At 52.7% G+C, this 26,116-nt stretch overlaps 2 protein-coding genes across 5 annotated transcripts in view; one reads left to right on the top strand and one right to left on the bottom strand.

Annotated features, from left to right (window-relative positions):
• The window catches only part of LOC128936864 (transmembrane protein 263-like), a 199,771-nt gene extending 186,804 nt beyond the window's left edge, over positions 1–12,967 (top strand). For both annotated transcript variants that reach the window (XM_054276126.1, XM_054276125.1), the window contains exon 3: positions 8,112–12,967. In XM_054276126.1, the coding sequence (XP_054132101.1) occupies positions 8,112–8,398 (287 nt within the window). In that variant the 3' untranslated portion in view covers positions 8,399–12,967. The remainder of the gene's footprint in view (positions 1–8,111) is intronic.
• Positions 12,968–15,485: 2,518 nt separating this feature from the next.
• CHST1 (carbohydrate sulfotransferase 1) lies at positions 15,486–24,668 on the bottom strand. Of its 3 annotated transcripts, none has more exons than XM_054276136.1 (2): positions 24,580–24,668; positions 15,486–17,485 (listed from the first exon to the last, which is right to left on the bottom strand). In XM_054276136.1, exon 2 carries the CDS (start codon positions 17,439–17,441, stop codon positions 16,182–16,184), a length of 1,260 nt encoding a protein of 419 aa, XP_054132111.1. In that variant the 5' UTR covers positions 17,442–17,485; positions 24,580–24,668; the 3' UTR covers positions 15,486–16,181. The 3 variants fall into 3 exon arrangements, with proteins under 3 accessions (XP_054132111.1, XP_054132112.1, XP_054132113.1); XM_054276137.1 differs by lacking the exon at positions 24,580–24,668 and adding an exon at positions 24,253–24,342; XM_054276138.1 differs by lacking the exon at positions 24,580–24,668 and adding an exon at positions 18,485–18,503.
• Between the last annotated feature and the right edge of the window lie 1,448 nt (positions 24,669–26,116).

Raw genomic sequence — 26,116 nt, 5'->3', positions numbered from 1 at the left:
ACTGTTTAACAAGATTCTCTGATTCATTTGTGGTCTTTTTGTGTCAGGTACTATCACAAGCAGCTGAAAGCAGCTCAGTGAAGAATGTGCAACCACTGCTACAGAATTGACAGAGGAGGTGATGTGCCCTGACAAGAGCTGAGCTAGCATGGGTCAAAGAGCAAGCTTAAAAAGATGGTCTCTTCATCCTGGGCGCAAATGCTAGGAAGGGTTATTTGTAAGGAATAAATTTTTCTGTTGGAAGGCACTCCTCCTCAAACCTTTAAAGCTTGAGGCCACTGAAAATCTTTGAGTCTGCTGGATTACTCCTGTTCCACCCTCAGATCCCCAAGTGGGCTCAAGAGTCCATATTCATGGCAAGAGGTGATTCCTGTCCTTGTGATCCAAAATCTCAGTGTAGCAGTGATGAGGCTCCAAAAGGAAAAGGAGCCGTTGGTGAAGCTTTATGTGCTCTTTCTTGCCAAGCTTTTAAGCAAGGCACTTAACTGCTCCAAGTGCTTGTAGGTGGAGCAAAAAGTGGAAATTGAAGACAGGCAGGAACATAAAGTTCAAACAAGTCAAGTCTGCTGGCCGCTTTTGATGCTTTGAACACAAGTTCAGGAAAGGTAGAGCCCAGCTGATAGCTCTCCCTTGCTGTTCATACTTGCCATAATGCACCAGTGCATTTTCTAGCCCAGGGCCCAGAGGGTGGTGAGGGTAGGGAGGAAGCAGTCACCATGCTCTTTGCGGCCAGCTGAAATCTCTCGCCTTTCAAGATCATCTTTCCACTCTGTCAGCAGCCTTGAGACATCCTGTAGGCTCTTTAGTGACCTGTCGGGCCAGTAGCAAAAGCCTATTTTTGTATCTATTCCACATGGAGAGAGACACTGCAATGGAGATGGAAGGGGAAATGTCCAGATTTCTTTCTTCCTGAAGGGCCAACACCACTGGTAGTTTTGCTCTAGTTTTCTCCTGTGGGCTCATCTTTCTTACAACCATACACCATAGTAGGAGATGATATTTACATCCAATGACACAAGAGTCTTAAACCAGCTGCCTATAGAAAGGGTAAATCCTCATCCTTAAGCCTTTGTGAGCTGCATCAGAAGGATGGCAAGCTTTGGAGAACTTTGTCCTGGTGTGTGTTTGTTTCTCTCTGAGATGAGAGGCTAAGTATGTCAGTGGGAGCTGGGAGGTTGTTTCTAAGTACCGCAAGGCCAACCAGTCAGTGTTCATTAGTTTCCCCTCTGCAAAGGGTGGACTTCTTCCTTTCCCAACTTGCTGGACTTCGAAGAGCTGGGATTAACTCCTGCCTGCCAGCGCACTCCACTGCAGGTCATGCAGGATCCCCAGCATGTTGTCTGGGCAGTCGCACCATCCATGGCTGAAACAAGCCAGGGATGTGGAGAAGAAGCAGAGACATAGCTGTCAGCAGTAATGCTGAGAACAGAGCTGGGTCTCCAGGCCCCTGCCTCATCCATGTCCTTTCTAGTAGATGATACTACCTGTCTGGCAGCCTACTTGTGTTTTTCTGGAGCACATAGACCATTACCTCTGGACCATGGGACATCCTGTCTTCAGCTTCATTAGAGACCATCTCTATGCACCAGAGTAGCTGAAGTCTTGTAAGAATCAAAGGATCCCAGGAAATCCTGGTTGAAGGAGACTCTGGCTGTTCCTGACAAAATGTTATACCTATATAAAAGAGATATTTCTGGATCAAAAAACCCAGTCATCCTCTGTAAACGAATGGCAAAGCAAAGGAACAACTATTTTTCAAGAAACAGAGACCTTTATCAGAGGAGATCCTGGCTCTGGTATTTGGAAGCACTTAGGAAGCGAGAGGGTAAGTTTATGCTTCTCCTTCAGTTAGTATCTCTTCTTCCAAAGTGAAACAGTTTAAAAAAAAGTGCAAATTGCTGCTGCTTGGGCCACTGTGTGTGTGTGTGTGTTTGTGTACGTGTGGCTGGCAGTGTCCTTGCGCTGACTCAAGCCTGGTCAAGTCCCTTGACCATGGGTTATTACCTGCTCTGAGGCCAATCTCCCTGAATGCTTTCTTCAGTGAAAGTTTGAAGTTGCCGTGTTTTTACAAAGAGTTTCTGTTTTGGTGACACGAAGCTTCCCAACAAAGAGAGTCAGGAAGCTCCCAACCAGCTAAGCCTCACACTTCCAGAGTCAGAGCTTTGGCTGCTTCTCACCCAGGGCTCAGCTGAGGAAAACAAGCCACTCCATATCACTGTTCATTTACCCTCCTGAACCCTGTCTCTCTGTGCTTCAAGGTAGATGCTTCAGCAGTTAATACTGCTCCTGGGGCATGTGCAAGGAACAATTAAAGCTCATTGTGCCAGTGAAGAGCCCTGGGGTGAGCTGGGCTGCGGAGACAGCTGCCCCATTTTGCTGTGTGCAGCAGCTTCCTGAACCGTCCTGTTGCAGAGAGACGAGTAGTCTTGCTGATTGCAGAGTTAAAGTTTAAAACTCCAGGACTAAACTCCATGTGGCATTTCTAGGCTTTTTGCTGGTGGCAGCCATCATGGTTTGTAGCATTTGGTGCCTGGGCAGAGCAGGGCTGGGCAGAGCCCAGCTGCTGAGCCTGCAAAGCCTTTTCCAACAGCTGCAGCATGGGACTGATGGCAGGAGAGAAGCCGGAGTGTTTGAAGAACAAACGCTTTGTAGCACTCCCTTTAACATTTTGCCTGTGACACTGCAGGATCTCTATCTTTGATCCAAAAATGACAAAAAGGACATGAACAGCAGTTCCTTCCTCTCAGACATAAATGCTTGTTACAGATGTGACCTGCAAGATTCAGCTAAGCTTTCTCCAGCAGCAGAAAAGGCTTGGAAGAAGGTGGTGTTGGTCATTCTCTGGAGAAGGGTCCTGCTAGGTGATGGACAGTGATATTTCATTTGTGCCCAGCATCAGAGTGGTCTCTGCCTGCTTCAGCTGCTTGTGCCAGCCAAGGAGTGCATCACCCAAAGGAAGGTCTCAGCTGCAGGATAAACTTGTGTTGCCCCACAATTGCAGGCTGGTGTGCATGGGGATGGGGCAAGTTTTCTTCTCATCTCTGTGATTTGTCTGGAAATTGGAAACCTGTCCAGAGATAAACTGGAAGCTGTCATTGGTGTCTTCACTGAAATTGGGAACAGGAATCATATCAGTGCCAGTCATGACGATACAAGTACAATTTCCTTGTTCAAAGCACTGCACTAACTGTACCTAATTAACCTTCATGACAGCACAGCAATACAAGGAAATAGGGATCATTAACTTCAGTTTTGCTTTACAGAAAGGGAAGAGAAACATCGGTGCCAGCCCCATGCATTTCAAATTGAGGTAGGCTTGAAAAAGTCACAAGGTTAAAAATAACAATAATCCACTTGGGGTTCTCAGAGCATTAAGAGTGCACTTGAATCAAACTTTCAGTTTTTTCTCCAAGAAACATCAGGACTGGAAACTTCTCTCCCATATATGCTTGTTTGTGACTCAACAACCAAGGCTTTCAGAAAATCACACATTTTCAGTCACAGTGGGGCAGAGGCAATAAAGGTCAGAATGACTTCCTCAGTGTTGCTTTAAAAAGAGCTAGGAAAAGATGGAACTGAACTGTGTGAGTAGTTGACCCTCCACCCCCTGCTTATTCCTCCAGACCAAACATTTTTCTAGGTGAGGGAACCTGCCTAAATCAACCAGTGGCCACTTAGTAGCTGTCAGAGGAGTAATTCAGGCTTGAACTAGTGACCTCACCCCTTCCTCCCACATCCGCTGAGGGACAGACTGATGACATTGACTGTTTTTAGTAGGCCTGTGAGCAGCCTGGCTGCTTTGTCTGGGGTCCAGCAGGAATGGAAAGATGCAAAACTAGTGCTGCTCTCTGACACTGCTTTCCTAGCTTGGGGCTGTTTTTATAAGTCAGTAGGAAAGAGCAACTTGCACAAGTCCTTAAAGTAAAGAGTTCACCCTGCCTGTCATATCACCTGCTGGCAGGGGCTGAGGGCAAGAGTAGTGCCTGTGCAGTTTGTCCTGGGCACCAGCACAGGCTCACATTTTGTCTCTCCAAATGCCTGCAGCACAAAACCCTGAAAAATGTCATGGCAGCACAGAAAGTTGTATCTGTTATTAACAATCTCACTTCTGCCCATAGATCCATAGATGCTGTTAGGATCAGGTGAGAAGATCTGCCCCGGTGGGCAGGACCGCTGCTCGGGAAGAGAAGCCAGCGGGGAGTGCAGGTGGTGGTGGCCAAGGAGGAGAGTGTGGGGAGGCACCTCTGTTGTGTGGAGTGCCAGCCCCAGCCCAGGACACAGCATTGATACAGGAGGGCCTTTTAATCAACTCTTTTCTCCTACTTATTCTTCTGTTCTAAGCTGCCATGGGGTGAAGTGAAGCTGAATGGACCCGTGAAAAGGCCAGGTCATTGATGGAGGAAAAAGGGCTCTGCAGATTGTGAAGAGCTTTCATGAGCAGCATGGGCTGCAGCTGGCTCCAGGGAACAGAAGTGTTCCCTGCTTAGGCAGTGTGTCTGTCTCTCTGATTATTTTGTGTATTTCATCTCTGCTGTCTGTCTTGCTCTTAATCTGGACTCCTCTGTGCCAACAAAATGCTTAGCTCGCTCCATTGTCTGAGAGACTAATTTGCACTGTAAATCTGATGCTTATCTTACATGACAGCTTACTGTGGGGTTTATTGCAATCCTGAAGATAAACTAACCAGGGATGGTTTGAAAGCTTTCAACGCATCATCTGGAATATAGAACAAATATGACCCATTTCAGCTTGCCACCAGGTTAGGATGTGGTCCCTTGTGGTTGGGGTCACCAGAGATTTATCTTCTTCTGTTCAAATCTATTCAAACCTGAGCATCTTTGGGTTTTGGTTTGGTTTTTTGTATATTTGGTTGATAGGCTTGGGATTTTTTTGGTGTGGTACATCTTCTGCTTTGTGTTGGAGCTGTTAGAATGCTTCTGCAACAGCCTCTCACCCTCCCAGGGCCAGATCTTCCATCCCTTCTGCCTGAGGAGTTCTAAGGACAGTGAGAGTGGCTGCAGACCAGGTGCAGGCAGTGTGCAAGCACTGGTGCTCCAGTGCACTGCAGCTTTGTTGTCTCTGCCAAGCTTAAGCAGAAAGAACCTTTGTCCTTGCCTTGTGTTCATTAGTGTTTCCTGACACTTTGTCCAGTATGTTCTACTCTCTGCTGGCAGAGTAATGTCCTCCCTCAGTCTTGTCTGCAGTTGCCACCTTCTCTTTGGTCCGTAGCTGTCCACCTGCAGGCATTCACATTCCCTATTAGAGATTCTTACACTAGTGTAGTTCAGATAGCTGGGCAGCTCCATAGGCATAAATCTTCCTACAGACAGGTTCCAGGTAGCCTAAGATGCAGTTTTACTGGGGAAGAGCCAGAAGGATTATTGCTACTTTGATATAGGTCTTGGTTCTGCAGCTGAGCATGCCAGTAGGTGTTTAATGCCCAAAGCTTCTGCATTGCAGTCCTCTGGGACACAAAGGATCTGTTTCCTCACATGGGGAGCAGGAATACAAGACCTGCCATCCTTGAAGAATAGTGGTTGTTTGGAGGACCACTCTGGCTTTTACCTAGTCCTGCTTTACAGTTGCATGGATTTCTGGACCCCTCAGTTCTTCCTGCCCTTGGACTGCAGACAAAACACAGAAAATGGCTGTACTGGATAAGCACTGTGGAGCAGTTGAGGACTTAGCAGCTAAAGTGGACATGGAACCAATGGGTCTCAGCAACATTGAGGGAGAGGAGAAAAAGAAAACCTCTTGAGAAACTGTTGAGGAATAGGTAAGGATTAAGTTGTATACTGGGTAGAACTGTACGCTGGAAACTCTGTACTGGCCCTTCTCCAGCTCCATATTTCAGTCCATGTTATCAGATAGATGTGCAATTTAAGGCTTATTCCAAGTCATCAGAGCTAGTGAGCATCAGACTCCCTGCCCAAGGGAGACCTCTGTTCAGACTGGGAGAAGCTATGGGGAAAATGTATGAATACAAGAAAACTCCAAACTCTGCAGAATTTTAGCGGCATCCAGGACAAAAATACCTAGGGAAGGATCATCACACCACCTGATTCTGGTTTAGGGTTAGGGTTGAGAGAGTCAAAGAGCCTAGAGCTCCAGGAACACTGCAGCTTGAAAAAGCTGGCATCACTGCCATGGTGATTTCAGCAAGGCCCCAACATTGCTACTCCCACATTTTTCTGATGTGGAGACCCTTGGTGTTGTATTAGGGTTCCTCTTAGGCTAATGGGGAATATTTCAGCCCCTTCTGCTGGGCTGTGATAAGCAGGATCTGGATGCTTTCACAAAAAATTGGAGCCTGATATCACTTTATACAAATACAACAAAACTGCAGTGATTGAACAGGCAGCAATATCCTTCTGTAGTTCTCTCCACCTAACAAGATGCTCCAATGAATAAAGCCATGGGAGCTTCCATCCTTCAGGAAAAGATCTAACAAAACTGTTGGATAACCAAATATGTGCCAGCATCATTCTCAAATAATTGCTATTTAGCTTTTTACAGACCTAACTCATGTTCTGCCTTTTTTTAACCTTTTTGTCTGCATTTTTTTTGTGATGCTCACTTTGTGAATCATTGACGGGGGGGGGGGGGGGGGGGGAGGGGGAACAGAGCCTATAAACATTTAAGTTTTCTGCTCCTCTGACAATTTGTTGTCCATCTAAAAATTATTCCCACTTAGCACCATCTGCAGTTGTAGCAGCACAAACATTCACCACTTTGCTGTTTCTGTAACGGAGGTGGAAATACAATATTCATTACCCCAGCTGAAGCTGTTTTCTTACACTGTGAAGTCAGAGGCCTTATTTCATGCTGGAGAATTAGAAAGATTAACAGGTTGGGTGGACTTGCCACCATTTCACTTTCTGAACTGAATCACCATCCCAGAATGGAAACTTCAATGGATTTGATATCACCTGCCCACCACCTCTACTTTTGTGGGTGTTGTCACTTGTGTTCAAACACAGAACAAGCTACACTGGAATAATAAAAGCAGAAAATGAATTCTTATAGTTGGACCTGCAAACCTTCCACACCAGCTCCCCGTGGATTTCAGGGTGAACCCACTTCTTTTTTTTCCTGCCAGGATTGCTTTATTGTGTTTTTCAATTATTAGTAACTCATCTCATGCACAGAACTGGCAGCGAATCAGAAGTCAGACTATCCAAAATACCTTGGCCCATGAACAGAGCTGCTCTTGCTTTGCTGCCTGCACACCACTTTGTTAGCTGATGCAGAGGGAGAGGGTTGTGTGCAGGCCAGCAGGAGAGTTGTCAGGTTTGAATCCCGTGAGAAGCAGTTCAGAAGCAACCCTTTCCCAAGAAGTGGTTGAGCTGTGAACATTATGTCTGCAGTGTTGTGGGCAGGTGTGATGGCAGCTTGGGTGGGTATATCATGCTGGCCTTGATCCAGCTGGCACAGGTAAACCAGCAGTGACACAGTGTAGTAACTTAAGCACTGTCTTAACACTATTAAATACATAGCTGGGATCTCTGGAGGGCTTGTACAACCCGAGGTGACGTTTCTGTCACTGTATCTTTACTGCAGTTTGCTATCTCTGCTCACTCAATTACAGCTCTCACAGATAAGTCTGTGCTGTGCCTCCATTCCGCATCTGACACGAGCCCAGACCTGCTTCCAAACAGATGCTTCTGAGGACCTGCAGGCCACACAAACATCAGCTGTTGCTGTCTGTAGTTCATGCCTCCTGTGCTGGCATTAGTCTTTGTGATTTACTGGCATTAGCCAACACGCATGGGAGGGGAATTGTATCTCTTGTAAAGTGGGATTTGCTTTGCACTGCAACACAAAGGCTTGTAAATTTGGGGCTGTAGCTGACCTGCCTTTTTCCCTTCTCTGTCACACAGGCAATTCTGTTCCCACTCCTACCCTCTCGAAGTCCTTTCCTGCTATGCCATAGGCCTGGATTGCCTTGGTTTCTCCTTCAGGCACCAAGAGGTCTAGGGCTGCAATGCAAGGCATTATGCACATGAAAGCATGTGCCATGTGCCAGGACTACCATCCTCAGCTGGAAAGGGTGCCCAGGGAGGTCTCCGGCACGACCACTTCTGACATTCCCTTTCTCTCTCTCCCCACAGATGCCAGCAAGGACCACCCTCAGCAGCAGGCAGGAGTCATCTGGAGAGTGACAGGCGGCCTATTCAGCATCACTCGGGGAGCTGTGGGGGCCACACTGGGAGGAGTTGCCTGGGTGGGCAGCAAGAGTCTGGAGCTCACCAAAACAGCTGTGACCAGTGTCCCCGCTGCCGGCGTTGGACTGGTGAAGGGCAGCGTCTCAGCGGTGACCGGCGGCGTCGGAGCTGTGGGCAGCGCGGTCGCCAGCAAAGTCCCTTTCACTGCAAAGAAGAAGGACAAGGCTGACTAATCCCTGTCACGGCTCCCTTCCAAAAGATCAACCTGCCCATACCGTCCCCCTACCCAGCACCTCTTTGAGTTGGAACCAGCCGCTTCAGGGAGGCTCGAGCACCCGAGCAGACTCCGGCTGCAGCCTGCTCAGCACCGCCTGCCTAGCTCAGAGCTCACAGAGCCACTGTCAATGCCTTTCACTCCCATCACCTACTGGGAACCATCTTCACTCTGAGGACTTTAAAGGCGCGGTTGTCTCTGTCTTGTAGTTTCCTTCCTCCCTTCTTGTTCTTGTAAGCATGGAGGGATGGGAGAAGGCATCAGGCTCCATCTGCCTGGAGTGAAGGGAGTAACAGGGGAGGGGGGGGAACTATGACTGGCTTGAAGTGTGGGTTGTGTAGTCAAATTCAACTTCAGCTGGGAAGACAGCCTCTGAAACACCCCTTCCCTCTGGAAGGTGTGTTTGGGAGGTGTTCCTGGCAGAGAACTGCAGAAGTCCCATCGACACAAAGGAGATATACTGTGAAGAGCGAGAAGCCTCCCTCCTGCCCTGCACCTCTTTTCTTTGCAGGGCCCATCCCCACAAGCTGCTCCCAGTCACTTACTCCCTGGCTGAATTGAACCCTTCAGAGAGGGAACCCTCAAGCTCATCAGAGCAGCTCTGGGGTGATGCCACACCACAAGCATGATACATCCCAGACCATCAACTTCTGCACAGATTTTCTTGGTGAGAAGGAGGAATATGAAAGCTGCTGTATGTTCCCATTTGAGGAAGGAGCTGTCAGTGGCACTTGCCAGGCCTCTGTGATATTGCAGTTCAGGCAGTGATGTTCCACAGAGAGACCTGGCCTTTTGTTTGACCCTTGAAGTCCTTCCAGTATCCCATTCTGTAACAAGGGCATTTTGTCTCTTGGCCACACTCACACTCCACAGACGTCACTAGTAACCAGGAGCAAGTGTGTTCCCAAATGCCATCCAAATTCTGCAAATTCAGGGATGGTGGGGAAGCTGAGAGTCTTGCTCTCCCCATGACTCAGCACCCTGGGAGTGGGGGCCTGGGTGTGAGTGGGCTGCACCATGTTGGAAGACACTTCCCAAGGGGCTGAGCATGCTCCAACAGCAGTTAGCCTGCACAGGGCACCAGCAACTCCTCTTCTGCACGCTGCTCCTGCGGCCCCAGCCCGGCTCCTCTAAAGGACCATGTTGCACTAAATAGCCCACCCATAGTCGTAGTGCCGCAGAAACCCAGACACCTGCATCCATCTGGGAGTCACAGCCATCCTCAGCCTGGCCCCTGATGCTCAACGGGCCATGTGGCATTGTACAGACACATACAAACACAAACATGCACTCACTCACTCCCTCCAAGGTCCCCTGTAATTCTTGGGATGAAGAAAGCACCAGGCTCCACCATTAACTCTGCAGCTCCTGGCTTTGGCAGGTGATTTGCCTAGGTCTGTAGATGTTGGATGCATAGGCAAGGGAAGCAGTGCTTGTGCTGTATTTTATAAACATGCGTGTGTGTTAGTGTGCGTGTAAGTCCACAGACATGGCTTCAGCCAGGGAATCAAACCTGTGCCACTGCTGCAGAGGAGTTCACACAGTCATCTTTGGCACTTCCAGAGTATAGTTTTTATATAGGGTCCTGGTCAAAAGAAAAATCATGTTTTAGAGGATGTTTTGCCCTCTGTTGCCCAAGAGCATAGTTTATTGAAACCAAAGGAATGTGAAAAATCCCCTTTCTCTTGTCTATGCTGTTTGTTTTCTCTCAGCCCTATCTTTTGGACATTGAAGCCAACTTTCTTGATCTTCATTTCCCCTTGGAGGTCGTTGCACTTCCTGACTGCTCTCTTGTGCTTAGGACTTAGACATCAGGGAATATTTAAGTACAACACACATATGCCCCCGCCACCATTTTTGCTGAATGTTCTTGAGCTTGTGATGCAGTTTTCGTTCTGACCTTTATTAAATCCACATTTTGGGATGTATGTTGCTGTGTCCCCCTGATAATCATGCTGGTGTTAATCACTCTCCATACCCTTTGCTAGGTAGCCCCTGCTGTTTGCAGTGGTAAGAAGCTGCTGATCTCCACAGTTTGCTACTCTTGACAGTATGAGAAAGGTTTGACTTACATTTTTGTTTCTGAAACGGAAGCAGCATTTGGTCGGTGTGTGCATTTCCTCACTTTGTGTCCTTTGTTCTGGTGAAGGCCAAGTTGACCCTGACATGCCGGTTTTGTCTCTGAAGGCAGCGGCTTCACAGAAAGATCAGGCCTTGATGTGTGCCTGTACTTTGCTGGGATGCTCGTGGCAGTTGTCAGGGCCAGAAGAAGTCCTGTCTGTTCTCCCTTTGTCTCAAACGCCCTGCAAAGCTGGAGGACAGTTTGCACTGCATGGATCTCTGCTCACTGCTCTCCCTGAGCACAACTCATCTCTTATTCCAGATCACAGACTGCTTCTGAAGCGAGCTCTAGCCCCAAAGCTGAAAGCTGCTTATGTGTAACCAGCTGTGTTGTCACCAACCCTCTGAGAAAGATAGCTTCTGGCCATTGGGACAGAAGAGTCTTCTTCCTCAATGTCTCTCCAAGGTCTTGGACAGGAGAAGATAGAATGTAAGAACCTTCAGCAGCCAGCCCTGGGTGGCTGGTGGGAGGCTGATTGTGCTTTTGGCTAAATAGTGTCTCTTGCTGGGGGAGGCAGTACATCCTGCCCAAGCTGTTGTCTGCAGGCCTGTGTGTACACAGCAGGCGTGGCAAATGGGATAAAGGTGATGTAAGGAAAGCCACTGGGGCCCTGAGGGTTTCCCATCTTTTTATTTCTTCTCTTCTGTGCATCCTTGCAGGAAATAGAGTAAAGCCTATCATTTGTCTGGGACTGCCATTTCCTTGCAGGATGGCCTGGAGAAGAAGAGATGAGCTGGAGAGGAGAACTCACAGCCTAAATCACTGTTCTTACAGCCCAGCTGAAAGGACAGCTCAGGGACCGTGAGTAGCAAGAGATCAAATTAGCAGGCAGGGGTAGAAGATTAAATCTACTCCTAAAACAAGGCCTCACACTGCTAAACAGGCATTCAGGAATAAGTGACTCTCCAGGACTCAAAGGCTTTAAGAAAGTCTGTGCTCGGCCTGCTCAGTTCACCATGGTGACCCAGTCCCAGCCTACTTTTCTGGGCATTTACAGTGCCAGAGCAGAGGGAAAACAGGGTCAGTTGTCCCAGTCTAAAAGTAAAGATGCCTTCTGACAGCTTTGGTTGCAGGACAGTGGGATTTGGATTGGATGGGGAAGCTGTTGGCTCTTGTCAGATGCCCTCTCTTTCCTCCTCCCCCACTACAGAGACTCCAGTCACCCAGGCCACCAGTGCAGCCCTTCTCTCACTGCACAGTCATGGTACAAAAACTGTGTTGTGCATAAAGCCCGTGGCTACTGGATGGGGTAGCTTGGCACAAAATAGGAGGGGGTGTGGCATCGGGGTAGAGGGAAGGGTTAAAGGGAGTTTATACATAGAAGATGAGGAGAGAGTGGTGTGACAAGAGGACTTGAGGAGTGGGGGAACAAGAAAACGAGGACCATGGAAAGAATTTGTTTCTTAGGACAGGCTTTGAATCAGAAGATGAGTGCAATGGGGTTTGTCCTATGGAAGAGCACAGAAAGGGGAGTGAATCAATGTGGGTTTTGGTGTGTGGGGGTGGCACATGTCTGGCTTGTGCCCTGCTTCCATAGTAATGATGATTGCTAGCAGATTCCATTTAGATAGATCAGTGGATGCTTGAAACATCAGATCAGCTCCCTTCTTATCACCCACCCTTCCCAAATCTCCCCCAGGCTTTTGTCATGATCTCCCCAAGATGGGGCTGGGTCTCCCCCTTGGTGGAGGTGGGATGTGGCCATGTTTGCAGCCCTGTGTCCCACCTTGCCTGGCTGTTCCCTGTGCCTGGCAAACATGTCCTGGCTGAAAGGAGACCCACAGGTGCATCCTCTCCTCCCTTGTCCCTGACCTTAGTCTCATTATCCTTTACTTTTTTATCCCTCCCTTAGCTTTTGGTCTTGCCCGTGGATAGAGCTCCCCAAAGCTTTTGGTGAGACCATCATTAAACATCCACACTCTCAGTGTCTGGGAGGGCAGAGCGTGATTGCCCCTGCAGCTCCCCTGCCTGGGAGAGATGTGCATGTCTTCCACCCCTCTCTGTCCCCTTGTGTTTTGTATGTGGAAAATCTTAACCCGCTTCTTTTTCTCTGGGTTCCCTTGTTGGCTCTTATCCCTGTGGGTGGGTCATTTCCGTGTCTCCATTGCAAAGTCATCCTTGTAAAAACAACAGCATGAGTGGGAATATGGAGATGGTTAGAGAGAGCCACAGAGCCAGGGCCCAGCTCTGCTCTGTAGGAGCTGAGGAGGCCTTTGGCAACTCAAAACTGTGGCCACACGGTCCTGTGCACAGTGCTGGGCTGCAGAGAACACTTTTGTTCTTTATCATTTCATTGTCTGTAATTGGTTTCCTACTGAATTTGTTTGCTTGGTTTGTTTTGCAGTGTGTTTCTGGGAATATTCTGCATCTCTGTATTTTAATTACAGTAAAATTTGAGGATAAAAACCGTGATTATGCTGGCTCTTGTTCCTAGTGGGGGGAAATGAGGAGAGGAAGCACAATTGAAGGAAGATGTTAGAGATTCCTTGGGAAGTTAGATCTCTCCCCTAAGGGCTCTCGATGAGGCACCAAGCAAGGCAGAATCTCCATCCCTGCTTAAACTAGGACATAGCTTTCAAGTGTGGTTCAAAAGCCATTTTGCTGCAGGCGCCTTTCCTGATTGGAATGGTAAGAACAGTTTGGATAAGACTTCTAAACTCAATTTTTTGTGTTGGTTTAAAGACCAGTGCATAAGAGGGCTTTCAGGCTGGGGACAGCTGGCCTAGCCCTGAAAGTGGGATCTCAGCAGCTGAAGATGGGAAATTTTGCCTCTACAGCCGCTGTTCCTTCAGGCAGGTTTGCATAGCCACTTTTCCCAGCTGAGGAAGCAAATTCTGCTCACAGCAGCCTGCTAGTTCTGCAGGAGATGGGGGTTTGGCATCCCTCCCCAGGGCTGCAGCGAGCCCCCATGGGGCAGCCTGACCCTCTGCTGGCTGGCTGGCAGTGCTGGTGCTGGGGGCACAGCCAGCAACTCCAGGCACCTCATCTGCTCCCTGGGCACTTAACCCAGGGCAGAGCCACGCAGTGCTCCCTGGAATGCACAGCCCTCAGGGAGGACTGCAGGCCAGTGGCCGGGCAGTGCTGGATCAGCCACAAGACAGGGTGTCCCTTTTACTGGGTCGAGGCCAGGAGCCAACAGCTCAGCATTTGTTAAGTGCTGACAAAAGGATTAATTTAGTAACTAATAACAGGGCAATCAAGCCACTTATTTGGTTGGCATTTTGCTGCCAGCTGCTTGGGAAGAGCAGCACTCAGTGCACCAGTAAGGCTGTCTGCAGCCACCTCTGCCACCTGCCCCGTTCCTCCGTCCTCGCTTGCAGACTCAGCCAGGCAGTGTGGCTTGGGAGGCACCAAGCTGGTGGCAGGAGCAGGTTTGGCAATGACAGGTGGGTGAAGACACCTGGGGACATGGTCTCTTCCAGGGGCTCTCCTATGCCCACTGTGGGGTGGGAGATGAGGAAAGTGCCCATCCCACAGCAAGTGCACACTGTGCCCCCATTCCTCCTCCCAGAGCTGGAACCATCCATGTAGCCTTGCAGACAGCACAGATGAAGTACAGGTGCTGGAACCGTGAGCCCTGAGAAGCTCTCAGGTACTTCACAGCTTCTCACCTTTCCTGCAAGCCCAGCTGGTTTGCCACATTAAGCCAAGTTGCAAAACACCACTAACAAGCTGCTCCTCCAGTGGTCTTTTAGGGGTGAAAGGGTGGTGCAAAATCACCTATAGTTACAGCTTTGTCCTGTCTCACTCAGGCAGTGTTTCCCGTCCCCCTGTGTGCAACTGCAGCACCCAGTCTTCTTCCAAGAGTGAGCAAAAGCTGCTGGGCAGCAGAGCTCAGAAGAGACCTTTGGAGAGAAGACCTGCCCAGGTAGGTGGGCTGTGGGTGGCTCAGACACCTCTGGGCCAGGAGCGGGACCAAAGCTGGGAGTGTGCAGCTGTGAGTAAATGTCACAAATTGTGGTCTCATCTCTCTGTGGGTCACTGCCCTGCCTGGCTCCAGGAGCAACTGGAAAAGTGCTGGGCCACTGTTGTCCTCTGTACCCAGGGGACTGGCCCCAGTGACTTCCCATCTGCAGCTGCTTGTGGTCTGCAGGACGTGTCTCGACTGTTGGGACTGCACCAGCTGGGTTGGAGGAGCTGGCCAGCTGTTTCATCAGACAAGGATCAAGTAGACCAGCAGTATCTTGTGTAAGGCTTTCAGTGTTCCTGCCCTGCATGCCTGGCTCCCCATTCAGCAGCTTTCTGACCTGCCTGTCATGGTTGTAGCTGGCATGCAGCTGCCAGATAAATGTGGCCATATCAGACCTCCAAACTCGACCAGCCTAGAACGTGCCCATATTTATGTGGCAGCTGCATGCCAGCTACAGCCATGACATCTGCCCAGCCCATGGGCCCAGGTGTCTTACAGGCAGCAGGCAGCTCATGAAGGAATAATTGCATATTTCCAGGATCATTTGGTAAGTTCATTTTCATTCTGGCAGTTTCATGACCTGCACCAGAGCACCTTCCCTGTCCTCCAGGGCAGGCCATGCCTGGCATCAGCACTGTCAGACATGGTGGGGGGCAGCCTGATAGGAATGGGTTCGCTGTGCTGGTGCCATAAGCACTCTGGAGTCAGGCACTCCAGCAAGTCTCATGCCCCCATGCAAACCAGCAAGTTTTCAGGTCAGTAAATAACCATGGGTTCTTGCTTTTGGCTTAACTGCTTGCATTTTGACACACTTCAGCTGCAAACATGCACACGGCTGGAGGCGGCTGCAGCTCCCTGCCCCCCTGGGGGCTGTGGTGTCCCCTCCCCCAGCCTTGTCCTACCCGCTCCTGGCCTCGCAGGAGGTGGGCAAACCAGGAGATGCTGCTGTTTGCCTGGTGGTGCATCCACCCCAGTGTACTTGCTGAGGTCTTTCAGTTGAAGTTCACCCCCAGGTCAGTTTTATTGCACTTTTATTTACAGAAAACACAGAAATAAAGCATTAAATGTGTTGGGCTTTTACCAAATGACCCAATCGCTTTTTTCCCTTTTTTTTTTTTTTCTTCCTTTTAGTGGGTTTTTGGCACAAAGAAATATCACAGGTGTTACCAAACAACCATGTAGGAGCAGCTGACCAACTGCCCAGCCCAGTAACAGGACTTAAACAGACAGACATGTCGCACTGAGATCAAAAATGAGGAGGTTGTTACACTTTCAGCTTCCAGTCTAACGTGTTCATTTGGGGCAGGGGAAGTTATTCTGGAGGGGATGTCACCATTCATAAATTATATTTATATTTACCTCTTACATTGTAAAAGTAAACAGTGCAAAAGTACAGTACCCCAGACACCCTTCGGTTTGGAAAGCTTGAAGGTTGCTTTATACATTTTGTGTATTTTGTAAACATTGTTACCCATCCAGAGTTCTAGCTCTTGATTGGAGAGACCCAACTCCTCCTGGCATCCAAAATGTATTGAGGGGCAGCAGTCACTTCCCCTGGACTCGGCCTTTGAGATTCCCGCTCAAGGTTTAGTGCAAATTTTGGAGAGAAAAAGACAAGAGAGAGAAAGAGGGGGAAACAAAAGGAAAGAAAATAAAATAAGGCATCAGTTAGAAACAGTACGCATCAAAACCAGGCCCGTTGGGGCTGCCTTAGGAGAAGGGCAGGAAGTCTCTCTCCTCCACCAGGCTGATGGAGAGGTTCTTCAGCTCCTCCTCGGAGCCAGCAGTTTTGTAGCCGAGCTGTGCCAGCACCTGTTGGCAGGCGTGCTGGGTGAACGCCACGATCTCGTAGGACAGACGGAAGCGCCACTTCTCCGCCGTCGCCGCCGAGTTACGCACCGTCCCGTACTTGTGTTTGGAGGAGGACCTGTCTCCTCGGGTGTTGTTCTGTATCCAGCGCTCCACGTTGCTGTCCATGGGGATGCCCAGGAAATCATAGATCTCCTCAGTCTTTTTCATGGGGTTCCTGGCCAGGTCTTCGTACCGCACCAGCATGTACTTGCCCTTGAGCCACGGTGGCCGGTTGAGGCCGGTGGACACAGAGTTCCAGAAGTCCTCGCACACTGTGGTGAGCTGGGTCACATCCAGGTTGTATGGCTTCCTGCCAGTGCCGTCCCAGATCCTCCACAGCCTGTAGGTGTCTCGGAAGGTCTCACTCCGGGATGCCAGGATCCCCCGGGGGTCCCTGACCAGCTGGATGACCTTCAGGTTCAGCCGTGGGTCCTCCACCAGGGCCCGGAGGTCATTGACCTCGGGCACCCGTACGGTTTTGATGGCCACATGGCCGTGCTCTCTGCAGGACTCAGTGGCCAGCGTCAGGTTCAAGGTCCCACACTTCTTCACGCAGTCTCCTTCCTCCAAGTGGAGATCCACCGCTCCCAGGGACTCACATACAGGTGGTGAGCACAGGGCCTTGCTGGCTCCCCTGCGGAAGAGGCGGTCGGTCGTGTGGTTGACAGGCTGGGGCTTGATGTAGTTCTCCAGGAAGTAGAGGTCGCAGTCATACAGGCTCCTCAGCAGGTCTCGGCTGGCGCCCAGCATGACCCGCCTGTCTGTCGTACTCTTGCTCTGGGTCAGCTTTGGGATCAGGGTGTACTGGACGTGGTAGAGGGGCTCAAATAAATAGAAGACATCGAAGTGCTGGTTGAACAGCTGCCCGACAAATGAAGAGCCGCTGCGGGTGGTGGCAAGGATGAGAACATGAGTCTTCCTGGAGAGGTTGTACGGGAAAGTGGGATTCTCATCGCACAGCCTGTCAGCCACATCAGTGTCCTGGCTCAGGCTGCAGTTCACAGGATTAGGGATGGGGCAGCTGTGGAAGGACTTGGCAGTGAAGGTCCGGATTGCTGTGTACTGGATTGCAATGGATGCCAAGGCTAGGAGGAGTACAGCCTTCCAGGAACATTGCATGGCTGGTCACCTTCATGGAGCTTCTTCACAGGTCGTCTTGGTGTCTGCAACCCAACAGAGAATTCACAGGTTGAGCAAGGACTGCCAAGTATCCAACTGATGCAGGTACCAACAAATGCCCTCCTAATGTACGTCCATCAGTCATAACCATGTGAATCCCAGTCACACACTGCCGAGCCCCATTTCAGACAAGAAAAATAACAGGCAGAGGCTGGCAAGCCTGGAGAAACATGTCCAGCCAGGACTTCAGCCCTGTTCCTTCCAGGCTGTGGGTGTACATAAATCTTGTGGGCCCTAGCTCACCCCATGCACTGCAGCCCAGGCAGGGGGATGTTAGAACCTGGCAGTGACACTGTCTCCATCCAGCTGCTGCAAACTCTCTTCCCCAGCTGCCTTGTGAGTCACTTGTCACTTGGAGCCCCAGTGCAGGAGCTGTGGCAGGGAAAGGTCAGGGGATGGTGCTATTATGTCTCCATCCATTCTGTCCAGCTGTCAGGATAAGGCATGGCCCATCCAGGCCAGCAACCTCCTGCCTGGGAGAGTGGCAATGTCTCTCCTGGAACTGCAAACCTCTTTGCACAGAGGTCCAACAGCCAGCTCAGTCTGTCAGCCTCTGGGGACAAGTGCAGCCAGAGCTGTGCCCTCAGCAATGAGCTCATAGGGCTGGTAAAATCCTGCTCCACTCTGGGATTCAGGGCTCTCCTATTCTGAGCACTAGAGGGTAAAAACAATACTACAAAGGAGGAAGCATGCGAAACTGCATCTCTTCCATACTCTATTGCCAACCAGGGCAGTAGCCCTTGGCACCAGGGATGGGTACAAGGAAGAGTGGGGCTGTAGTTGCAAAGAACAACCTCAGTGGTGCTAGCCCTGCCTTGCCGCTGCCCACACACGGGCAAGGGTAGGGGAAACTGAGCAGGACTGTTGGATGGGATGCTCAGGGACCATGACCGGGGGGAGGACCTGTCATCCAGAGGAGCTGCCACATTGCTGGGAGGGGATGTAGCTGTGGTGCTGCTTCAGTATTCCCCCTGTTCACTAACCAAATAATGTTCATGGACTGCCTGCTGCTCTCCAAAGCACAGACATTTCACATCCACACACTATTGCCACCGGGGGATCGGGGTGGGGCTGGGAGATGGAACATAGAGGATGCATCCCAGAAACTCCAACAAGCTAAAGCACCTGTGTGTGGAAGACACACCACTATAAGCAATGGTTTTAAAGCTCCTCTGCATCCATCTTCCTTCCATGTCTCTCCTCCCACAGTGTGGTACATTCACCTGCCCATCCACCTCCGGCAAACCGAGGGGACAAGACCCAAGTGTATCTGCTCCTCGCCCAGCAGAGCCCACTGTATCATCACTGCCATTGCTTCCTCTTGCCTGCTCTCTGTGGGTCCCCAGGGAGAACAACGTGCTGGCCCCAAGCTCATGGTGAGTGCCTGGTCCCCTGCTCAGCACCAGGTCACTGTGGGTGGGACTGCCAGAGCCAGTGCTGCTGCTGCTTGTACAAGGCCTCTGAGGGACAGCAGTGGACCAGTGATGGATTTCAGCATGTGAGGGCTGTTGTAGCCCAGAGCACACTGAAATCCCTGATGAGCTTGGGATAGTGCAATGTTCCTGGTGTGTAGTCCCTGCAGAGCCCACAGCAGCTGCCACGGTGTGTTGTTCCCATGTCCTCCATATGTTCCACACCCCGGGGAGACCTTGTCAGCCAGCAAGTGACACCAGGAGGGCAGCTCAGAGCTGCAGGTGAGTAAAAAAGCCTCGCTTTTTTGAAATTAATATTTTTATTGTTTACTGATTGCCCCAGCTGATTTGTGGAGGCAGGGAGCTTCAGGAACTACCAACTCCAGAGACCTCTCACTGGGAGCAGGCGTTTAGAGCAGGACCCCAGGACAGGGGGGCTGGCACAGCTGTTGCATGCAGCTGCCCACCAGCACTCCCTGTGTCTGTGCACTAAGAGCTGTGCTTTTGACCCAAAATGATGCTTTGAATACAGGTTGCTTTCACCTGGACTGCTGCCTGCCAAGGATTGTGGCACATGGCTGGAGGACCAAAGTCAGAGATGCTTGGCTATTGCTGCTGCTGGATTTGTGGACAAATCCAGCAGCAGCAATAGCCAAGCATCTCTGACTGCAAAGGGGAAACTCCACCCCAGTGTCCACATGGGATATTCTAGCCCTTGGATAAAGTGTTTTCCCAGGTCTGGTAAGGCAGAACAGGTCGGGAGAGTCCCTGCTGGGGTCTCCTGGCCCAAGTGACTTCTGCATGCTACCTAGGTGGAAGCTGTAGTGGGAATGCTTTCCTGCTCTCTAGTGATGGCAAACCACACTGCATCCCTCACACAACCTCAACTCCTACTCTTTGCTTCATTGGTGATGGATGCTGGAGCAGGTGAGACTCAGATTGTCCTGGTTATAGCAGAAACCTGCTACCAGCTCCCCAAAACAGGCCAACCAGAGATCAGATGCCTTCTTGGTCCCAATTCTCACCAGATCACTCACTGGCTGTGAGCATTTCAGGTTCTCCACCCACACTGACCCATTCCCCTTTGCAATGTCCCAAGTGGCAGAGGGGAAGAAACGGGGCATTGATTCACCTCCTTGACTGAGCAAGTGCTAAACCCCAGCCCAGCTTCAGCCTTTGTTGCCCCTTGACGTGTGCCCTGCCCATCTGCTGAGCTGCAATCAGGGAGGGGAAGGTTTTGGGAGAAGGCTTCCCTCCCTGATGTCTCATCTGTGGCCTTTAAAGCCAGCCAGAGCCTCCTCTCACCTCCCAGCTGGCTCTTCTGCCTCCTCCCATCACGGCCTGTCTCTGAGGGGCTGCAGTTTCTGCTCAATCCTGCCCCAGGGACAGTGGCCACTGGCAGCTGGGTGCTCTGGAGGAGCTCCTGAGGCAGCAAAAGCACATGGCACCGGGAGCTGCCAGGACAACTGAGGATCACTTTTACTCCCACTGCCCCTTGTTCATCTGTCAGACACAGCCAGGCTGGTGTGACCACCTGCCAAGGAGGAGCTGTGCTGGGCTCCACGTGGCTCAGAGAGGCTGGCTGAGCAGTGGCTGCAGCCACCATGCCCCAGGAGTGTGTCCTGCACACAGGCACAGCAGGACAGCTGCTTGCACTCCCATTCCCACCCTGAGGAACTTTCTTCTTAAACTGGCCTGATAGCCAGGGCTGGCAGCTCAGACAGCAGCTGAGAGAGGGCCATGCCCACATGGAGCTGCATCTGAGAGTCCTGTGTGAGGCATGGAATGTTTTGGCTCCTCAGCCCCTGACGTGGGAGTCACTGGATACGCTGGCCTCCTAGATGGTTCTGTGCTAGAAGTGTTCTCAGTCGAAATCACCCTCTGCTCTGTCTCCAGCTCAGCTCCACCAAAGATGATGAGCAAATGCAGCCCCAAGGGGGAACCAAGTTCATTCTGTCCCTCCAGGGAGTTGGGACTATGAGATGGAGCATGGGGTGGGGGTACATCACTCACACCTTCCAGCCCCTGACACTGCTGGTACTGCAAGGGGCCTGCCAGAAGGCACATGAGCTCTTTTGGGACTCTGCTGGGGCCACCACTGCCCCTTTCCCAACCCTAACCCCCTTGTGGTCCCAGCATGACAGACAGCACTCTGCTGCCTTGCCTGCATTTCTGTGCAGCTGCCTGCAGTCGCACTGGGACCAGGCTGTCCGCAAGGGATACACAGCATCCGGCAACCGGCTCTAAGTGCAGCAGGAGGCCAGCCAGGGCCTGGCACAGCGACAGCAGCATTGTCTGTGCGAAGAGGAAGGTGCTGAGCCTTTCCTCTCCCCTGCCCCACTTCCCGCAGCCTTGAGCCCAGAGGAAGGGAAAGGATGGGCGCAGGCAGCGGAACCTCCCCCACCCTGTGCACCTGCCAATGGTAGCGGATGCGTAATCACCTGCCTTCCTCTTCCTCCTCCTCCTCTGCTGACTCCCAGCACTGCTCTGAAGGAGATGAGCAGGCAAGAAGCCAGCAAGACGGCCCCGGAGTGCCGGGGAGATCGGAGGTGATGAATTAAGCTGAATGGCATCTGTGAGTCACCGGTGCGGTGCGGGGAGCAGTGAATGCGGCCGGCCGGCCATGGTGCAGCAGGCGCCGGGAGCTCCTGTTCTGGGCATGGTCTCCCTAGGTTTGATGGGAATTACCTGCTTTTGGAGCCATGCAGCCAGGCCGTGGCACTGAATGCTGCACTGGCAGCTGAGTTCAGGCGCTGCCAGGCAGGCTGGAGTCCGTGGGGAAGTTGCAGGGGTCAGTACCTCTCACAGGTCTGCTCTGCTCCAAAAGCAGCTAGGTGTAATGCAGGGCAGTGTCTCATGGCACTGTAGCACTCTCATCCTCATGGGGCACTCCCACAGCATCTCTACATGGCCAGCTGCCTTGACTCCTGCCCCAAGCCTTCCCTGAAATTCCCTTGCTCCCTGGAGTTGGCCATGTTCAGGCAACTCAGAAGTGATGACAGCTTTGTGCAGGAGCCCTTGCAGTTACTGCTACTGCTGTCCTGAAGGCTCTCTCACAGGGCAGTCATAAGAACCCTGCTCTTTTTGGTTGCCTTCCAGGCTGTCCCCCTCTCTCAACAGCTCCCCAGAAGCTGTACCCTCAGCCTGGCTGGGCTCATCCTGAGCTCCCTTTCCACTGTCAGGGAAACCTCTCTGCTTCCCCATGGCTGGAAGGAAGGGAAAAGGGAGCTGAAGGTGGTGTGAGGGTCTGTGCAACAGACATGCCTGCTCCAGCCTTTGTAAAAGCCCTGGCACACTGGAGGAGTGCCTGAGCCTTGCCAGTTCTTCCCGCAGGCCTGCCTGGTGCCAGTCCAGCTACCGGCACCCTCTACCCCCAAAACCGATTCCCGCCAGCAAGGCTGTTTCCATGGAAACGGCAGAGTGACTCAGGACTTTGGGACCAGCTGGAAAACACAACTGTGAGCAGTGATCGCCTGAGAAGCGCCAGGCCAGGGTCTCAGTGCCAGGGAGAGAGGTGGATGGCTGCAGGAGTGGGCAGGGCTGCCTGCCCACCTGCCCACACGCTGGGCACAGGCACACTGGCACAGAGGGGCACACCCTGCACAAGGCCGTGGGTTGTAAGGCAAAACCCCTCTCCTGACACAAGTGAGACTGCAGCACGCTCACCAGGGGACGCATCCCAAAATGTGACTCATGGCAGACAACCCCTCTTCCCCCTTTCCCTTCCCCCACCCAGAGACTCATGCATGCCAAGTCAACCAGAGAATTCACAGCACCAACTTCAGCACCTGCTCAGCCCCGCACCTGCACCTCTGTCCCCTGCCCAGCATGTAACACCCCTGCATGCCTGCCCAGAGCAGTACGGCTTGTTGAGGGCTGCTGGAGGGGACAAGTGGCAGCCAGCACCATGTGGTGCCCCCTTGCCCAGCCAGCAGCTCCCTCCTGCAGCCACTCCTCCCCACCTCACCACCCAGGCACCAAAGTTAAGTCGCAGGTTTGCAAAACAACTCTCAGCCAGTGACCCACTGGCAAAGGCCCTAACACATGCCAGCACTCTCCCACTGAGCAAAGAGTTTATCCTGTACAACAGCATCGTGGCCACCGAGGCAGGGAAGACAGGCTTCTGGGGGGGTGCAAGCACCCACTTGGTCGCAGTGGCTTAGTCATGCTGTTGGCTCTGCAAAGGCTGGCGGACACCAAACACGCCTGTGGGCCACCCAGCCTGGGCTGCACCCCACCACTCCCCAGAGGAAAGAGAGACCACTGAGAAAAAGCAGCACTGAGCTGTCCCCGATCCCCTGCTTGACTCTGGGCACCACCACAGACATGTGAGCAGGGCTGGTCTCTGCCCCCAAGCCTCCCCCTCAGCAAGCCCCACCAACATGAGATCCTGACGTGGTGAAAATGAATTCTCAGCCTTGCCTCCTCTTCAGCCGTACAGGATTAGAGCTTCCCTACAGTCACAGCTCCAAATGCCAGCTGGGACTCGTGCCCACCACCTTCCCTGGGTGCCTCACCGTGTGCCAAGCGGAGGTGCTTCGTGCCCCCTTCATTCTGCTCTTGCATTCATCACCTCCTGGAGTACTTTTCTTATGATAAGGCACAGGACTCCTGCACTCAAAGCCATCCTGGCATGTCCCCCGTTCCCCTACCTCTGTTCTTCCTCTCTGCATTTCAGAGGGACCGGCAGATCCTATAACACCAGAAGATTACTGCCCACTTTGACCAGCACTTAAACAGCGCAGGACTTTCAACAGGGAATCAGTCTCTTTCCTACTGGCACACAGCGTACGATTTTCAGTTAATTAATCACTATCAAGTAATGCCAACCAACCCCAGCCGGTCCCAGAGTTTTCTTATCACAACATCCACCTGTGCCTGTTTATCCCTTATCCGCTGAACTGCATCTGCCTCTTCCCGAGGATGCAAACGCTTCGGTAAACCAAATACAGGGGGTTTTGTGCTCTCCACCTTCCCCTGAGCCAACCACCAGCCTGCTCACTCCCAGAGCACTCCCTGGCAGGAGCTGGGAAGGCTCTTTTGGGATGAACGCGCTCATTCACCACCTCAAAACACTCTTTTTGCAACGTCCCTAACCTACGGTCGCGTCAAGAGCCCAAATCTCGAACCGCACGGCTTTCCCGTAGGATTGCTCCATGCTATGGCGTGCTTGCACCCCACTCTGCGAGGTCTCCTCGTCAGCCTGCGCCCTCACGGCAGGTTTCTCAGACCGCCGGGAGGTCTGACAGCAAACGCCGGGGCATTTGCTCCGCCGGCTGGCGCGGCTACGCGGCCGGGCAGGGCATCTGGCCTCGGTGTGCCACCGGGGACTTACTCACTTGCTCCAGGCGCAGCTCCTCGCCCAGCAGCAGCCCAAGTTTCGCGGCAGCTCGTTCCCCCGGGGGTCTGGGGCCAGGGCTGCTGTGCCCCCGCCGCTAAGGCAGCCCCGGGCGGCGGCTCCCCTTGGGCGCTCGCAGCCCGGGCCGGGGTCCCGCCGCAGCCAGGCTGGGCACCAGCGGGGAAAGTCCTTCCCGCCGCTGCGGGCGACGTCGCGCTGCCTTGGAAAGTTGGTGGCGCGGAAAGGGTTACGAGAGAGCCCCAGCCCGCCGGCCCCGGGCACCCCCGCCGATCTGCGCCGCTCTCCCCCCACCGCCCGCGCCCCTTACCTGGCGGAACGCCCCGGCGGGCTGCCCCCTGCATCCCCGGCCGCGGATCCTGGGGCGGGGGACGCCGAGCCCGGCCCAGCCCGGCCCGGCCCGGGGGCGGCAGCCGGCGGAGCTCAGCGGGCGGCGCTGCGGGGGCTCATCCCTGCCCGCGCTGCCGCCCTGCCCGGCCCTGCCCTGCCCTGCCCGCGCGGGCGCCCGCCGAGCGGGGCCGCCTCTCCACGCCCTCCGCGCCGGGCGAGGGGCGGGCGGCGAGGGGGCTGCGCCGCTTCCCTCCCTCCCTCCCTCCCTCGGGCCGGCAGCGCGCACGGGCGCACGCAGCGCAGCGCCAGGCACCGGCTCCGGCAGAGCCTCCGCTCCGCGCCGCCCCGTGCTGCCCGCACCGCCCGCTCACCCCAGCCCGGCCGCGGGCCCCCCGGCTTTGCCGGGCAGGAAACTCCCTTTTCCTTATTTACCTCCCCGAGGCGCCCGGCCGGAGCGGCCAGAGCCCCTCCCGTCGCGGGTCGGGAGGGGGCCCGGTGAGATGTGTCCCCCAGGCTGGGTGCTGACAGGGACAGGCGATCCCTGCGGCCCGGCCGGACGCGGGGCAGCGGGACCCTCACCCCCTCCGCTCGCCCCACTGCGGCCCCTGACGGACTCAGTAGTGACGATGGTGCACATTCATCCCCTTGTTTTCCGGTGGCCTTTGCTCATCAGAAACAGTATTGTCATGGGGTCTGGTTCTCCAGCGCCAGGAATCCTCCCTGTGCCGCCTAAATCAGGGCTCACCGCCACAGGCAGAGTCCAAAAACATCCTCAGCGGTGCCAGTGCAAAAATACTGGCAGGTGATGGCACCTTCCCACCATCCATCCCACCTCGGAAGGTGGGCTTTTCCTCTTCCTCGGAAGAGGAAAAGAAGCATGGGAGTGTGTCAGAGCAGCTGAAGTGGCTGTGCTCTGACAGTCACATTCCTCCTCCTGCTTCTGTTCGACCCCTAGAAACAGGTCGGACATTTACTCTTGGCAACTTTTGAATGTTTCCCTCTTATCTAGTGCTTGCCAACTAAACTGCATTTTTAGCAGTTTAACTGCAGCTCTGCTGAAATGGAAGCTGCCAGCAAAAGACAGGTTATGATTCTGGAGATGCAACAATGGATATTCATTTTTTTATATCCCTGTTCTATTTGGGGCATGTTTGGAGCTGCCTGGGCACCGGGCACAGCAATTTTCTTCTTACATCCATGTAAGCAACATCCATCTCCTGAAAAATCCTGAGCTCTGCAAGCAGCTCCCTCCTAGCTCAGGGGTTTCCAAATCTTTACCTCTGACTCTAGGATTTGCAACATGTAACTGTGGGATTGCAGGACCAGCATGATCAGCAGCCGCTCAGAACTACACTTGGCAGAGAGCAGGCTATGAGTAGCAGTGGGGCCCAGGTCTGCGCTGCACTTGTGTCAAGAGAAAAATAAATCCCTGAGAACACTGGGCTTGCCTTCCAGTCTCAGAGGCCTGCCAGGCTGCGACAGCGAGTTCAGAGCTATGAGATTGCCTTTAAAACTCG

This window comes from Melozone crissalis, unplaced genomic scaffold, assembly GCF_028551555.1.
Source record: "Melozone crissalis strain CALT ecotype California unplaced genomic scaffold, PUWL_Pcris_2 ptg000018l_1, whole genome shotgun sequence".
NCBI lineage: Eukaryota > Metazoa > Chordata > Aves > Passeriformes > Passerellidae > Melozone > Melozone crissalis.
This window is presented reverse-complemented; position numbering and strand designations above follow the sequence as displayed.

What these genes read in the sequence shown, in the direction of transcription:
- CHST1 (XM_054276136.1), bottom strand. Translation starts at nt 17,441, where the DNA reads ATGCAATGTTCCTGGAAGGCTGTACTCCTCCTAGCCTTGGCATCCATT.